The sequence below is a fragment of the Cynoglossus semilaevis genome, chromosome 15 (assembly GCF_000523025.1).
Source record: "Cynoglossus semilaevis isolate Cse_v1.0 chromosome 15, Cse_v1.0, whole genome shotgun sequence".
NCBI classification, from domain to species: domain Eukaryota; kingdom Metazoa; phylum Chordata; class Actinopteri; order Pleuronectiformes; family Cynoglossidae; genus Cynoglossus; species Cynoglossus semilaevis.
This window is the reverse complement of record NC_024321.1, coordinates 10,338,556-10,355,848: the sequence shown is the minus strand read 5'-3', so window position 1 is coordinate 10,355,848 and position 17,293 is coordinate 10,338,556. Positions and strand designations below refer to the sequence as shown.

The following is a 17,293-nucleotide window of genomic DNA, read 5'->3' as shown; positions in this document are numbered from 1 at the left end:
TCTTTGAAACACTTATTTTATAGGTTGCTCTAATGTTAAACTTGGACATTTCTTTTTCCAGCTACCTTGGGAGTGGAAGTGCATCCCCTGGTTTTCCACACTAACAGAGGAGCCATTAAGTACAATGTGTGGGATACAGCTGGTCAGGAGAAGTTTGGAGGCCTGAGAGATGGATACTATATTCAAGGTAATACCAAAAAAACATTGTGTTGACAATTTCGGACTTTCCATTAAATTTAAAGCTATGGCAAAACATTTAATTTTTTAAAAAATTTTTTATTTTGCTTCTACAGCTCAGTGCGCTATCATTATGTTTGACGTCACTTCTCGAGTCACCTATAAGAACGTGCCCAGCTGGCATCGTGATCTGGTCCGTGTCTGTGAAAACATTCCCATCGTCCTGTGTGGCAACAAGGTTGACATTAAGGACAGGAAAGTCAAAGCCAAGAGCATTGTGTTTCACCGCAAGAAGAACTTGCAGGTAAATTACTGGGTTTACACAAAGTGTTTATAACTTAGTTGTTCGTGACTGAGTTTGTTTGGCCTGAACATTACATCTAACATGTGTTATTTTCCCCAGTACTATGACATTTCTGCCAAGAGTAACTACAACTTTGAGAAGCCTTTCCTCTGGTTAGCGAGGAAGTTAATTGGTGATGCCAACCTGGAATTTGTGGCGATGCCTGCCCTTGCCCCCCCAGAGATCCATATGGACCCACAACTTGCTGCGCAATATGAGGAAGAGCTTCAGGTGAGTTAACATGTTTGGCTTAATTAAGTACTTTCTGCAGAGAATACAAATTTGAACCGTTTATTTATCTGTATTATTTTATTATTTACTTTTAGGTTGCATCAGCAACAGCACTTCCAGAAGACGAAGATGACCTCTAACCAGTTCCCATAATTTCCCTGTCCCTGTAAACTGTTGATGCAAAATGTCGGAGTGTTGTCCCTGAACCTTAAAATACCTTTTCAGATTTTCTTATTTTTGAAAATTTCTGTTTGTTTTAGAACTAAGAAAAAGTAAATTGGTGGAAAAGTTGTGGTTGTGATATCACCCCATGTTAGTGTTGTCGTTAGCATGGCAACATGCTAGTCTTCATCGCCGAGTACCCTCCACTGCACTTAGCCAGCTGTCATAATGCTGTTGTATGGTGTACTGGAAACACTATGGGGAGTTAAACTTTGAATAAAAACATTCTCAATATAACATGTTGTCTATTTTTGGAGGGTGGGGGTGCGTTGCAAGTGTAACAATAATAGAGATGCATTAAAGCCTTGGTAATCAAAGTCATGTAAAGATGTGGTGTAACAAATTACTTCAAAATGGCAAACGACCCCAAAGCATCAACTTTTGTGACACATGGGGAAATCCATCCATCCATCCATTTTCATCCGCTTATCCGTTACCAGGTTGCGGGGGCAGCAGTCTCCACCCAAATCACATTGCACCATACGGCAGCAGTCTCCATTCCTGTGGGTGGTGAGTCCACTGGAGGGTATTAACCGCCGTAACCGGGATTCGAACTTGTCCAGGAGGTGAACCGTGGGGTTCCACACCAATGACAGAGACATTGCCTCTCTGGGCCAAAGCGCCACTACATGGGGAAATCGATGCTACATTTTTAGGGGTAGTTTTTATTCAGTATTTAAGGCTGCTTATCCGAACGATGACCACTAGGTGTCAGTAATGTACTTTCTGTTGGAGTTCCTCACTGGCTTCACGACGAGTTACTGTGATCGATGATGTTGGAGAAAATAAGACCCTCTGGGATGTTGTATTTCATCTTAACTAGTATAGTTCAGTCAGAATAATGCACTCTTTTTGATTAGTGTTTCTAATGTTACTGGTCTGTTTAGCTAAGCAGTAATGAGCTAATTTGGCAGTGAACTTACTAGTTCGATTTGTCATCAACACAATGCATAATGGTATATTTTCATTCCATCAATCAGATAGAGTCGTAATAATTGAAGTCATTGTTGTTCAATCTCACTTAAGGCATCATAAGTTGATGCTGAGCCAGAATTATCACCAACTTAAACGACAATTGAAAGTCGAGAAGGACTCGGAACGAGTTTAATTATTCCCATAACATCTGAACGCAGCACAGGTGCAGGTGGCTGTGGGTGTGGCTTGTCATCCCCGAGGACAGGGATTAGTCCACGCATGCGTGAGACTGAAAGAGCGTTTTAGAATGATTACTGGAGTCCGGCGGAGGGACAGATTATATTGCTCTACGCAACTGTTGTTTTAATCCCCTACCCAAGGAGATTTACAAAAGGGAAAAAACAGTGCTTTTGAACCCAGCAGCCATATTGTATGGAAAAACAACGAAAAGACTCGTCTTCTCAGAAAACCTCGGGTTCCCGGACGCTACAGTTAGAAGTTTTGTGGTGTTTAAGTTTTTCTTCAACTGACGGGTGCTGTGCGCTGGGTCAGCTAGCCTGCCAGCTGGCTGAGGAATCCAAGGATTGTGATTAGTTTTCGGATCATTCATACTACGTATTTGTCATATTTCTGTGCCCTGTGGGTGTTCGGTTAAAGGACTGAAGATGAAAGACCGATTGGAGCAACTTAAAGCGGTAAGTGATGTCCAGGAAACGTACCCTTTCCTCCCATAGTATCACCTTCCTGTCCACTTTCAAATAACCTTTGCTAAAAAACATTCTAAAGAGAAAAACTAAGGGAAGCCATATTTGTAATGTTCCTGTTCCTAACGAGTTTTACAGTTGACCGTTTTCGGTTTATCTTTAATCGTTTGCCATGACATAACTCGTGATGTAATCCTGCTCGTTGGAAAATTATGGTCGATTCAATTGGCAAGAACAAGAGAATATTTTGAATTACTATATATGCAGCAGTGCTATGTGTTATTTTTATTATTATTTAATTTTAATTAGATTTCCTTACTATTTTCAATGAAGCTGTTGCTCTGTGCGTGTCTACACGCTCAAATATTTAATTTAACTGTGGCTTAATGCTGATTATGAGAATGACAGAAAAATATGGATTTTTAACGTACCACCAAATGAAAGACAATAAGAATAGGAAGTAGTATCTGTGGGCATATATATAAGTAAAACACGGAATTTATTGTGTCAATGTTTTTCATTCTATGAACCCAGTTGAATAATGATCCAAACATCACACTAACTAGTGTTTCTCAAATAGTGGGTTGTGACCCAAAAATGTTAGAGTCCTGAAAATACAATTATTTTTGCAATTGTACTGTTGCTAAATGACATTTATTTGTTTTGTGTGGTCAAAAAGAAAGGACATAAAGAGTGCATGGTACACCTCCATCATGTGTCAATATAACAATTATATTAGTAGTAAGTGTAAACATTAGAGTATTAATGATAGATGAATTGAAGGTATTGTGTTTTTCTGGACAATGTTCTGGCTAAATTAGGGAAGTCTGTGGGGGTTTTTTGGGCAAAAAAATAAATCCAGATAATGACACTGTCACATGGCCAGAATAGTTGTATTTTTGACAGATTGTCAGGATATGTTACTGCACACAGAGAACAGCAAAGAAAAACCTCAAACAACAAAGCAGCCTTTTAATCAAAACTACCTTGGTCACAGTTTGCACTCTTGCTGCCTGTTTAGGGTAAGACATTGATAGTCTATCCCAAGTTGAGATGTGTTGTGTTGCTATAGTTACTAGGTACTAGTAACCAAATATTTGACCCTGCCACAGCTGGCTCCTTTTCAAAAACATAAGAGTGCAAATAGGAAGTGATGCAGCTCAAGAGGTCAGACTCACCTTACAATGATTTTTTTTTAAAACCTACCTCATGAGTAACTCTGCTGAAATCACTGCACCTTAATGCTTTTACTTTTTTTTTTAATTAAAATACATTTCAGCACCTCTTTCATTATCTTGTTGTTTTTCTTGTTCAAATGGTAAAGGTTATGGCTGTATGGTATAACATTAGCACATATATTGAATTGTTTACAGATATTCATGTTTTAGCTTAATAACATCTCCTGACCAATAGTATTGTAGACCTGAAAAACCTTGTGGAATGTTTCAACAAAACCAGGATACACGTAGAACAACAGGATCTGAGCTGGGGTCAGTTTAAACACGATTCACTAAATTACTTTGTCATATTATATTAAAAAAAAGTTTAGCTCAAAAAATGAAGTGAAAAATGAATATAAATTTTCTGTTACTCAGCCTTCATTTGTTCTCACTTTGTTTTCAACCCTGACTTGTGCAAAAGCCACATCCTCTCTGCTTTAGTGAGATCACTACAGGCCTGTGTGACTGTCCTCTGTCAAGTGGAGCTTCTCATTTATCCACACTGAGTCAGTTGCTCCTGTTTTAACCGCGGATGTATTATTAAAAGAGTAGCTGCTCTATCATGGGCCCACAACACAGTTTTTACATCCACTGTCAGATTTATAACTTATTGTTATTATGACCACAATAATATTAATGAATGGTTGCTATTCTATAAAAAGTACACTCAAACTGTCAAATATTTAGATATGTCCACAATTGTTGAGTTCTTTTGGTAAAATTCTGAAAGTTTAAAACTCTATCTCTTATAGTGTTTTTTTAAAGAATTTAAGGAAAAGTTAGCTTATATACAAATCACTGTAAAAGTCTGCACAGTAATTTAATTTACATCATACTTCAGCCCTTCACCAAAGTTGCAGACTGTCATGTGCCTTATGTTAGTCAGTGTCAAAGTCTGCCAGTCTATCTGCTCTCCGTTTTGTTGAGGTGACTGAATGATGTACTTCCTGTGATAAGGAAGTGACGGGGTTGGTACTTGTATGTGTTTAGTTTTGTAGGTGAGATGAGTCATTGTACTGTAGGTTTGATCTCAGTGTCGATTCAAACACAGTGGAGTTGCAGGTGATTAACGGCTGGTTTTAAAACAATTTTGAGTTTTTTTTTTTAACACATTAATGTTTTTTTTCTCATTTCTGGGTTTATTCACTCTGTTTTTTGTTACAATCGGACTTTCCCAGAAAGTGCAATTGAAAACTGTGTTAGCTGGTGCGAAACTGCGTGTCAAGTGTTAGTTATAGAGACAGTCGTCTTGTTGACTGAGGCTTAGGGTCACTCTTATCTGCTGCACAGTGAAACCTCTGTTTGTTCACTGCCTTATTGAAGGTAATCGTGTCACATGATGCATGGTGCTTTGTGTGCAGAGAAGTGCAATTAAAAGTGTATTGTATGCTAACAATTTTATCACGCAAAACTAGCTAAATTGGTCTTGTCTTTCTTTACATCAAGTTATCACAATGTTGTCCAATGTATTTACACTATATTTTAATGATCAGTGATGGAGGATTTCTGTTGATGTTGGAATGTCTTTTGATAGAATAATCCAGTATGCTGCAGCGCTCGGCATCCTTTTTCTCACACTGTTAAAATTTCCCTCCAATCTATTTACTCATTTTTCTCAAGTAAAAATAAACTAGTAAATAATAAAAGGAAACAATATGATGTTTCCTTTTCGATTAAGTTTAAAAATCTTTTTTTAAGGACTTTTGGGAATTTTGTACTTTTCCTTTTCAGTCAGTCTCAAAGTTGTTACACAAAGTATATATCTGCCGTGGAGCGTGTAGCTGTTTAGCCACAATGGTTTGTATTGATGGTAACACCAATAATAATTCCATTGTACTTTTGAGATCACGATTTATCATGAATAATCGTGTTCAATCCAAAACTAGCTTGTGGTCTTTTTAGGTATAATTGTAATCATTTGAAAGTCATAATTTATTGAGGAGATGAGAAGGCAGAGGGAAGATGTTTGAATCCCGTTGTCCCTTTAAAAAAATGTGACGAGAATCTTCGTTAGACATCACTGTGTCAGGAAATCTACCTGGGCGTTAGTTTATGGGACAAGTCTTTAAACCCCAGGGAGTAAATCTCTTCATCATTGTCTTCTTCCCTTCCCCCCAACACATTATTATGACGTGTTTACACTGCACAATAGCTGTGGTTTCTTGAAGTCAGCTGAAAGCAGGTTGGGGTTATTGAACCTGGTCAAGGTTCTGAACCATGTAAATAATCACCACTAAACTTGTGCTGAGTGCTGTGTACACTGTGCTAACTGTAATTTATGACTGAGCAAAGTGAAGCTCTCTGACGGATTTATTTGGCTGAAGAAATTTAAGTCTTTACTTGTGGTTTATGTGACATACTGCACTTAAAAAAAAGTAATTATAACAGCCTTTTATCTAAATTCAAACATGTTGTAAATATGTAGTATATCAAAGCAGAATTACAGGATGTGCAGCCTAAACATACAATATATCCATGAAATACTGAATTTCTTCCCTAAATAGCCTGAAAAACAGAAATAATTAAGTTGTTTCTTTTAGAGAAGGGGTCACTATTCTTGAGGGTGGGATAGTTATATCAGTTGTTGGTTTTTTCAGTGGCTTTTATATTGGGGGAATATAGTTGTGTTCCGGATATGGCCCACAATCCTCATGTTGATAAAACTGCTTTAGAGTTTGGTGTTTTTACGCTTCTAATGACTAATTAATTATAAAAAACATTTTTTGTCACTAACGTATCTAATGTTACAACAACATATAGGACCTTTGGGTTACTTCAGTATTTAATCCTCTCTTGGCTGGTCTGATATTTTCACTGATATGAAAAACATTGTGATATAGATAAGAAACTTTGATGTTGTGCTTCCACACAACATAAAATACAATAAAAGTTTTGTTCTACATTAAAAACCAGGAAAAAAACTCATTATTAGGCTTTAAAAATGATGTTCAAAGTGCAACACAAAAGTCACCAGGCAGCTCCTCAGTGTTCTGTACACGGGCAGGTTTGACTATAAACATGGTTTAGCCTCAGGTTAGTTTGGTTGATCTCTGGTTGGGTGGTTGTTATTGACACAGTACACAGTTTCTTTTTTTGCAGAGAACTTGTTTTATGCAAAAACCATGACCAACATATTTTTTCAGCTGGTAAATTTAATTGAACTGAGGCATTAGAAAATAATGAATTTTAGACATTTCTGTCAGCAGGTGGGTCTGACTGTGTCAGATGTTTTGTTGTAGTCATTCACCTTCTCAAACGCTGAAACAATCCATTTTCAAGTCATTTGACACCGACCCCTCTCACGTCTGTCAGATCAAGCAGAAACAAGTCTGACCTTGGCTTAAACCTTTAATCCTGCACTGCCTCATACTGTAAGCTTCACAGAAACCGCCCGCACGCCCTGCCTCCCTTCACACGTTCTCCGATCAGACAGCTGGACCTTCTGGTGATTATTCTGATTCAATCTTCACCTTATGTTCCTTCAGACGTGTGACCATGATGACGACGAGGTGGAGATCGCTATGGACAACGCAGCCTTCATGGATGACTTCTTCTCTCAGGTGAGTGCCTCTGTACCGTCACTGCTTCAGCTTCATTGAAGACTCTGTTCTTGAGTAATTTCAGCTGTTGTGTCAAATGTCTGTGTGTATTTCAGATTGAAGACATTAGGAACAGTATTGACAAAATTGATGACAATGTTGCAGAAGTCAAAAAGCTCTACTCGGTCATCCTCTCTGCTCCTACATCAGATCAGAGTAAGGCTCTTTACCACTTCTTTTTTCTCCTCTAGTTCCCCATTAGGTTTCTGTTTTGGAAATTTTCTACACTTACTGAAAAAAATGTTTGAATGTGCCAAATGCAAAACTGAGTAAATGTGTAACTGAGTAAATCACAAAAGCTTTTCAACCGAAAGTTCTGAAAAACAATCAGGGTAAGAAGAGATACACTTTACCTGTCCATGTCTGGACCTTTCTGAAAGTAGTTAACAGGCCGTGAACACTGAGTGACCCAGTGAGGTGGACAAAGGAAAAAAAACGTATTTGAATGCAGCTTATTTACATACAGCTCCCAGCTGTTCTCACAGAGTTCAACTTAAACACAGCCTTAGAAATGACTCAGTTTGTGACGTCAATCGTTTCTCGGTGAACTTCCATTCATGGCCATGTATTTGCACAGTTAATATTTGTTTTCTGTTTTTTTTTTATTACAAGCTGGAGTTTGTTGAAATTGGACTCGGATTTTTGCAAAGCATTGTTGAAAATATGTCGTTTATTCTTGGCTGTTTATCCTCACTTGTCCTCCTTTTTCAGAGACACAGGACAACTTGGAGGGAATCACCAATGACATTAAGAAGATGGCCAACAATGCTAGAAACAAACTGAAGAGTAAGACACCTGATGGATACATACTGTGTTTTACTGCCAGTTGGAACAGGAAAATGCACTGAATATCTGCACTGTATCTGTGTGTGTTGTTTTGGTTTCAGCCATTGAGAGGTCTCTAGAGTCAGAGGAGCAGGAGAGGGTGTCAGCTGACATGCGGATACGTAAATCACAGGTAAATGATGTGAATCTGAAGTTACCCTCAAATAGTCCCATTTTTGAAGGGTTCTGTTTGTATGTAAATGCAGCATTAAAATACTTTTTATTTGTTTATCAGTGTTAAATACGTAACACAAAAACCACTGTCACGTGTCATCTGTCACGGCAAAAGTGGAAACAAGTTTATCATGCACAGATGACAGGTTCCAACGTCACTGTTGACTAAGCGCTATCTTCTTCCTGTCATCTCCCAGCATGCAGTGCTTTCCAGAAAGTTTGTGGAAGTAATGACGAAGTATAATGAAGCTCAGGTGGACTTCAGGGAGAGGAGTAAAGGACGTATTCAAAGGCAGCTAGAAATTAGTGAGTTACACTTATTCACACACACGTAATGTCATGTGATGAGTCCCTAGAATTATCTTTGTCATCAACTTAGTCTTCAACCACTCTTCTCTTCCTCTCCTCTCCTCTCTGCTCTTCTTCTTTTGGTCCAGCTGGAAAAGCAACCACTGATGAAGAATTGGAGGAGATGCTGGAGAGTGGCAACGCTGCTGTGTTTACAGCTGGTGTAAGTCATTGTGTCTGTAGACCTTGTATAGAGACAGAACGCTGTCTTCAACATGTGGTCGCCCGAGGAATAACAAACAGTTCGTGTATTTATTTGGAGAAAAAAAAACAAGAAAACAAATACTTTAGAGCAGTTTTAAATTAATCTGTATGTTGGTCAGGGTTAAGGAACATTTTAAACAACTAGCAACAACAATGGTATGTCATTTAATTCCGCAGTTTATTTAAATATTAAAAAATATTTATTGGCATAAACTGCTCCCATCATTTACGTTTCCAGCCACATGTATTTATTTAATCAACTTCTTGAAGTTGATCTGCTTTTATTCTCACTGTGTTCTTAGAGGAAACAACTAATGTGTTTCCTGTACACAGTTGGTCCTTTTATCTACTTTGGAGTTATTTAAAGAAAAATGCAAACTAATCCAACTGTCATCCTACCATGCCAGTACTGTTCAGAAAACACCAGAGACATGACATGTGTGACAGCGAGACTGATATGTAGTGTCGAAGTGTTTGTCATGGCATTTACCTCCCTTCACTGCAGATCGTTGACTCCGGAATCTCCAAACAAGCCCTGAATGAGATCGAGTCCAGACACAAAGACATTGTCCGTTTGGAAAGTAGCATCAAGGAGCTGCACGACATGTTTGTGGACATCGCCATGCTGGTGGAGAGTCAGGTACGCCCTTCTGCGCTTCTGGTCATTTCATCATCTCTTCAACTTCATCAGCTACATCAGAGACCCGTCGTCAACTTCATTCATTATTCACTTTTTACACAAACCACCTCCTCTTCTCTCTTCTATTGACAGTTGTCGTTTTATTAGTCTTTTTTTTACTTGACTTTATTTCCACTTCCTGTCACTGACCATAACCCTGCACCTGTCTCTCTGTGTCTTGTTGGTTTCAGCGCCATGTCTTTCCATTTCATCTCTGTGCTTTCTTCTGCCTCATCACTCAACAATAATGGGATCACCATTTAGTAAGACATATGAATGTTGCATCATTAGACACTAGATTTCAGTGAAGTCGTTGTTGATCAGTCTGTGTGTGTGTGTGTGCATATGTATAACTACATATTTCTTGCTGCTTGTACCACGCTTTCTGAGGGAAAGGCTTGTTTGAGGTAAGGGCCGTTGCACTGATCAAGTTTTATACAATATGTTTCACTCATAATCACCATGGCTAGGCAGTTACCAAAAGGTTACAGGATGTGGATCTGTAATCGGAGGACGAATACCAGTTCACATCTTGACAGTGGCAGGGGTTTGGTGCATTAATTAACTCCCCCAACTCCCAGGTGTATAAAAGGTCTCTCCTCTTCTGTGTCCAGTGTTAGTCAGTGGAGTGTGTCATAGATGGGTTAAATGCATGAAACTATTTCCACCCTTGGGCCAGTTTTGCAACCTTTAGGTCACAAGAACCACTTACATTAACAACCATTTAAATGGAGGCAATTGTTTAAATAATGTTTTTATAATACTGAATTTTATGTGTAAATATTTTTGTCATGTTTTTACTGTGTCTCACTGGACATGTTGTGTGTTTTTCAGGGCGACATAGTAGACAACATAGAGCAAAATGTTTCCAAGTCAGTGGACCACATAATGGTCGCTGAGGAACAGACCAAAAAGGCTGTCAGGTATCAGACCAAAGCACGAAAGGTAAAGTTGTTAAACGATGCGCTGCTTCATTCTGCTTTTCTCACTTCTGCCTCAGACACCGTCTGACACTGCCTGTGGGATCAGTCCTGCCCTTCTGCTCTTCTGTGTTCTGGGATCAGTCCTGCCCTTCTGCTCTTCTGCTCTTCTGTGTTCTTTCTTTCTTTGTCTAACTCCTAACTCGATCCATCTCCTGTTACTATCTCCGTTACTTCACATCACCATGCACCTCATTAGGGTGGAATGATTGACAGGATTGAAAGCAACATGGACCAGTCAGTGGGCTTTGTGGAGAGGGCCGTAGCAGATACTAAAAAAGCTGCAAAGTTTCAGCAAGAGGCTCGACGTGTGAGTGACGATGAACAACAGCAGCCGTCTGGTTTCTCAAAAGCAAAATATTTTTTCCTAAACATGTGTAGTGATGAACCCAATATTAGCGGGCTAAACATAGGAAAGAGTAGTTTTAGTACACAAAAAGCAAAGACAGAAAATGTCTAAACTTTGAGTCTCAGGATTGGCTTGATTTGGTTTGTAGCTCTTGTCATTGCTGAACTCGTGCAGAACTTTTCAAGAGAAATTCCTTCGTTATTTTGCATCTCAGCAAAGACGTAGATGTGTCAAACTTTTTTTTATATCTGTCGCCTGTTCGTGTTATCAATGCGAGTGAGTGTTTTGAAGCTTTATAAAAATTGTAAATGCTTTTGAGAAATCTGACTGACAGTGTAGAGAATTTAACCTTGTTGCCAGTGACCACTCCCCCAACTGTCCTACCGGCTGTGTCCCCAAGTCTTATACAACCCACGTGGTCTGTGAATGTCTGACCCTTAAAAACCACTGTGACCCACCCAGCACCAAAAACACACCAACTTCAACAAACACCAACAGCTCCTACAGCCACATACATGACGGACATGAAACTTCTCTCTGTTTCTTCTCTCTTCAGCTGTAATCGTTGTTTTCATTTTTACTGTTTCTGCTGTTTGCTGCAAATTTAGTTTTTAGTTTTAGTTTTTTATCATTTATCATTTGTATATGACAAAAAAAAATATTGTTTCAGTTGTGCCAAGGTGGTAAACATGTTGTGTTGGTTATTCCCAACAGAAAATGATCATATTAGCAGTGGTCGTGGCGGTGTTGCTGGCTGTTCTAGCTCTTATTATCGGTTTATCAGTTGGGCTACAGAAAAGCTGATGAACTGTCTGAGTGGGAGGAGTCTCAGGGTGAGTAACTTCGAAGTAAAAAACAACAACAACAACTGTTGTCTCTGTTTGTGTCAGTTCGCTCTATTGGCTGCGAGTGTCGGCCGGGTGTGTTTATATTGTTTTGTATGTTTTTTTCTGGGGTGTGGTTCTTCACATGAGTCACCTCAGGTTACTTAACTACTAAACAAACCAACCCCACAGGTGATGAATTAGTCAGACATGGTTTAGACCAATGTTTGTTTACTTTATTTTTATTTTTTGACTTGACTCATGTCTCCTCAGTGTTACAGGAACATAACCGTCATTTTCTTTGTGTTTCCATCTCTCTGTAGAAGTTGACCTGCTGTGGTGCAGCCCGTGCCATGGCTCTGGTCACACTCCTCATCTTCATCTTCACATTTCTTTTTTGAATGGACCTCATTGTTAGAACCATTACTGACTCATTCGCCATCACTCCACTTTCCTGTCCATCAGTTGACCCAACAAAGAAAAGTTTCATTTCGGGGTCCTTCAGAGGGACGTGATCACATTTCATCCACAAACTGTTTGTATAAACCATTAAATCAAAGCTACTTTAATTGTTTTTTAAATCTGCACAGAACGGCATCACGTTACATTTTGACGTGAACGAAAGCAAAACAGACTGAATCTTCAAAAAAACCTGTGAACCCCTTCAGCCAATCATCTTCCGCCCCTGCCTTCTCTTCTGTGCTGTGTGAGTTGGTGATATCCTTCCTCTATGACTGGGGGCAGTTTGGGGGATGTTCAACTTTTGATGAGGAAATGATACTGTAGCTACTACACCTGTGGTGTGCAGGGGTGAAAAGGGAAGTGAAAAATAATTTCATCTTAATTTCACTAGTGTCACTAAACATTTCATTGTTCTGCATCCATTGCCAAAGAACCCACCAGGAAGTGTTTGTTTTAGTGAAGTGTGTTTTTATGTCATTTCCAATAGGTTTTTGTCAAAGCACATGACCTCTCTAGAGTTAATTTCTTTCTCCTTTATGAGCCTTGACACATTAATGATTGTAAAGCTAGCGACTATATGCTCACTGTCACATTGTTCTGTTATCTTGACTTGGACTTTCAGCACTTTTGCATGTAAAAAAAAAGACATAACTGTAATCAAAATTATGTAAATAATAGTATTATATTTTGCGTATGTGACCTTTATTATGCTTATTTACCTTGAGGAGGATCGGTGAGCTCACCTATGAATTTTCAAGACGCTCCATCACTGTGGCTTTAAGTTAATGAAGACTAATATTCTTTGAAGCTACAATGAGCATACTGTACAAACAGGAGCGATTGTTTACACAGTGGAAAATTATTACCCAAAAAACAAAGAAAAATATATATGAAAGAATATGTTGTAATGCTAGACAGAAGCAGATAGAAAATATAAATGTCTAAGTGGTTTATGTATTTATTGTATAGTTTAATGAAGTGTTGCTAATAAAGTCACACCCACAGGAGGAAGTGTCGGTCTCCAGCTGCTGGCTCTTTATCTTTGTTGTGTACAGTTGGCTTCTGTTCACTTCTCTTTGAAATTCGACTTTAAACACGTTAGATGACGACAGGTGATAAATGATATTTTCTTGTTTGTTTATTATGAATGGTCAAATATTTGTTTATTTGGAAACTGGTGTTAGGAGGTGCATCTGCCTCAACATTTGACAGACAAATAATAAATGAAACAGTAGAGATCCTCCTTCCATCAATACATACTTTATAGTTGTTTTACACTCTGTCCACTAGGTGTCTTTAATGTTTGTCAGCTTAATGACAAACCGATGAACAGGTGGAGCCTATGCTGTACACTTAGTGAATAAAATGGTGTTTTATGGGGTGAACATACGTACCTTATAATTTGGCATTCAGTACGAAGTGTTTCAAATAATACGTGCCTTCATGTTTTTGTGTTTTGTATAGAAATAATCATCCAACCCAGGTGTGGGCAAACTTTTTGACTTGTGGGCCAAAATTGTCCTAGAATTGAACGGGGGGCCGAGTCAGGAGCAGATAGATGGAGTGTTCATGTGAACTAAGATAAATGACATGTAAAAGTCCTGCATAAAGGCTAAAATGCTTTTATCATTTTCTACACCATCTATTAGGGAAACATGGGTATTACAGCAGAAAGGCAGCAGTATAATAATAATATAAATAAATTATATAATTTGGAAAAGTTTGGCGGGCCGTATTAATTAGTTGAACGGGACGCATCCGGCCCCCGGGCCTTAGTTTGCCCATGCCTGATCTAACCAATCTAAAAAAAATTGCACAGTAAAAAATAGAATGCTGTTATCAGAAGTTTTGACACTTCCTGGATCCCAAAACAAACACTAATAATAATGCTGTACATAATTTTATAGTTCAAATAAACTTTTTTTTAATCTGGCAGAGTTTCAGAAACAAAGTAACACATGCATCCTGAGGAGGAGGACCAGTCAACAGTCACCAAAGACTGCAGAGAAGCTCAGATCTATTACAGTGTAACAATAACACTCAAGCTGCAACCCCTTAGGTTAGTGTCTTCAGTTACTAGAGTTGCTGTGTCTACATTCTAAATGAAGTATTTCTTTGTTCCTCTGCCAGTTCATTGCTCAACTTTCATTCATCATCTAAAGCTCAAATATTTTTAGGGTCGTGGGGGGAGCTGGAACCAATCCACAAGGCCTTATATACAGCCTGTATACTTACATACTGTATACTGTAGCTCAGACATGCATGATCAATTTAGAGTGAACTATGAACCCGCTGCATGACTGTAAGAGGAAACCAGTGTACGTTATTTACATTTTCTTCATGTAACATTTTTGTGTACAAACCTCTCTGGATATGGGTTTTGTAACCGTATACATTATTTCCTCCGATGGCCAACAGAAAAAAGCGAGCTCCATTGTAGCCACCGTCACTGGATGAAGTCTTTGTTCCTGTCAAACAGAGCATGAAGGAAGCATTTACTGTGCAGTAGGAAAGGTCTCGACTTGTTACATTTCTGTTGTTTTTTTGTTTTTGTTTTGTTTCTTTATGCCTGCTTTTCTGTGATGCACTGGTCTGCAACAAGGAACAACATTGACATCAACATACAGTAGCAGCATATCAACGACATTTTTTACTAGTAACTGTTTAGTCAGAACAGGCTTCAGGTTTTTCATAGTTGTCAGCACTAAAGTAACTGTGTAACTATGTTTGAACACATTTGTGATGAATGCATGTGCTTTTTATGACACTTTAACCACTCTGTATAAAACATGCATTTTAAAGAGGGGTGAAAAAAAAGAAGGTAAGTTTTTTTTGTTTTTTTTTTTATCTCTACACATTGCACTTACATTGACACACACAAACATAAGAACCAAACCCTCCCTCATCCTCCACTCTCCTTTTGCTTGGTCATTTCCTTTGACTGCTGTGTCTGTTGGTGTGAATTATTGTGATGTTCCTGTGTGTGTGTGTGACTACGGTCTGACAACTGTTTTCTCTTTAACTCTGCAGAAAAAGATGATGATTACTCTGTGCTGTGTCATCATTGGCATTGTTGGCTTCTCCTATCTCTACAGCTTCTTTTCATAAATGTTTCACACAGGTAAACGACTACACTAGTGTCTAATGTATACAGAAATCTCCAGTGACTCAACTAAACTTTTTTTTTTGTCTTCGTGTGTGCACTCTTATCTAGGGAAAAGTGAATCTTCAAGAAAAAAAAAACTTCTGGACTGCTCCTGTATTTTATCCTACCATTACTGGAATCAGTTTTGAAAATGATTATTATTATTGGAATAAGTGACATTACAGCAGTTGACCCAGTCTATCCTACATCAACCCTTCTTTTTTATAATGTGGTCTTACTATGTGTGTTTGTTTTGTAGGTGACGTTTGTGCTTTTGAAATAGTTACAAACCAAATTATTATTGAAAACAATATTATCGGTCGTTTGTCATGGACCCTGTTCTGGATTTCACTCCACTCATTTTCTAAGTGATTTTAGTCATCCAGTCAAATACAGTTTCTCTGGCCTTCTGGATGTCGTTCTACTGTATACTTCTCTCACTTTTGAATTTGAAGACAACGTCCTAGCTGGAGTTTTGTTGATGAATACAAGTGTTGTTTTTTGTTTGATCCTTTGTTTTTTAAATCTTCCACATTCTTTTTTGTTCCTTTTAGTTACACAGGATTCCAAGTTGGTAATGCGTGTCTTTTACTACAGGGAGGTGTACTTTGGGTAATATGCCTCTCCCTTCCTTCTGCAAACATGGCCGATAGCTCAACCTTAGCTGTTCCTCTTATCTGCTCATTTTTAATCCTGTCCATCCTTGTTGCTCCCAGTAAAAAACCTCATTTAGATCTCCCATAACCCTTTCCTCTAAAATGTCCCTCTCTTGCAAATCACCCTTTATAGTCATAGTTTTACACTCACGTGCCTCCACCTCTTCTGTGCACTGTCCATTTATTTGGATGTTTGACCCTAGGTACTTAATCTCCTCCACCTTTACGACCTGTACTATGTACTAATCAGGAATGAATCACAAGTAGCATAGTTATTGGTGATATGCGCTAATATTTAATGTTTTGTGAAATAACTTTATAACGATTATAAAAATCACGATCTTACGTTCAAAGATGCTGTTAAAATAAAATTTGCTCTGCATTGAAATTCGTGTGATACACTTTAAAACAATGACACTGTATGATTTATAAAATGTGATGATTTTGTCTCTTACGTCTAGATCCAGTAAGGTCTGTTATGTAATAAACGACTTCTGCACAAGATCACTGGTGTTTTTTTTTTCTCTACTGCTACTACAGTGCACACGCATTAACTGACGGAACGACTGACCCTTTCCTGCATTACATCACTAAAGCTTTGCTTTACTGCCGTCCGTAACCACTGTCTGCCTGGTGTATACGCCTGTGACGTGAGAAACACTTCTGACCTGATTCCATCGCATTCTGCTTCTTAACCCCGCCCACACACAGTGGGTGAGCCTTGGTCAGGGATACGCTCGTTTTTGCTTCTCCTTAAATTGAGGAAGCGTAAATATTTTTAATTTCATCGTGTATTAGAACCACGATTACCCACACAAGGGTTAAAGAATTCTAATTTATTTACCTCACTGAATATTTAAAATAGTTAAGGACAACGTGACGAAACATAGGAGCAAAAATAAATGTATTTAAAGCAAATAATAGACAATATCAAATATAAATGGTGTTTCATATGAAATATTATAAAATCTATAAACAACCAATTAACCTGACAAGTAAATAATAATTTGGACAAATTTGAATATACATAGATGTTTGCATATCAGTATAGTATCTTGATTCATCTTGCATGCAAATGAGTGCTGGAACTAAAAAAGGAAATGAAGCATATTATGTTATTATATTATATTATATTATATTATATTATATTATATTATATTATATTATATTATATTATATTATATTATATTATATTATATTATATTATATTATATTATATTATATTATATTATATTA

The 17,293-nt window shown here is 38.0% G+C and overlaps 2 protein-coding genes across 11 annotated transcripts in view; both read left to right on the top strand.

Annotated features, from left to right (window-relative positions):
* ran (RAN, member RAS oncogene family) overlaps positions 1-1,210 on the top strand; it is a 3,355-nt gene extending 2,145 nt beyond the window's left edge. For both annotated transcript variants that reach the window (XM_008327037.3, XM_008327036.3), the window contains exons 4-7: positions 62-187; positions 294-481; positions 581-751; positions 847-1,210. In XM_008327037.3, coding sequence (XP_008325259.1) covers positions 62-187; positions 294-481; positions 581-751; positions 847-891 — 530 coding nt within the window. In that variant the 3' untranslated portion in view covers positions 892-1,210. The remainder of the gene's footprint in view (positions 1-61; positions 188-293; positions 482-580; positions 752-846) is intronic.
* A 947-nt stretch (positions 1,211-2,157) lies between these two features.
* Positions 2,158-15,490, top strand: stx3b (syntaxin 3b). Of its 9 annotated transcripts, none has more exons than XR_003051882.1 (15): positions 2,169-2,583; positions 7,298-7,372; positions 7,468-7,567; positions 8,123-8,197; positions 8,299-8,369; positions 8,608-8,716; positions 8,848-8,921; positions 9,468-9,602; positions 10,476-10,586; positions 11,685-11,803; positions 12,118-12,500; positions 14,193-14,315; positions 14,675-14,770; positions 15,287-15,377; positions 15,471-15,490. XR_003051882.1 is itself a non-coding variant. In XM_008327033.3 (11 exons), exons 1-10 carry the CDS (start codon positions 2,554-2,556, stop codon positions 11,772-11,774), a joined length of 870 nt encoding a protein of 289 aa, XP_008325255.1. In that variant the 5' UTR covers positions 2,169-2,553; the 3' UTR covers positions 11,775-11,803; positions 12,118-13,280. The 9 variants fall into 9 exon arrangements, 3 of the variants coding, with proteins under 3 accessions (XP_024918700.1, XP_008325256.1, XP_008325255.1); XR_522744.3 differs by having other exon boundaries at positions 14,434-14,770; XR_003051881.1 differs by having other exon boundaries at positions 14,193-14,574.
* Positions 15,491-17,293: the final 1,803 nt, after the last annotated feature.

Excerpts from the sequence above, each read along its gene's own strand:
- stx3b (XM_025062932.1), top strand. The coding sequence starts at position 2,554 with ATGAAAGACCGATTGGAGCAACTTAAAGCG. Across the intron at positions 7,568-8,122 it reads TGCTCCTACATCAGATCAGA|AGACACAGGACAACTTGGAG; the intron begins GTAAGGCTCTTT and ends CTCCTTTTTCAG. Across the intron at positions 9,603-10,820 it reads CCATGCTGGTGGAGAGTCAG|GGTGGAATGATTGACAGGAT; the intron begins GTACGCCCTTCT and ends GCACCTCATTAG.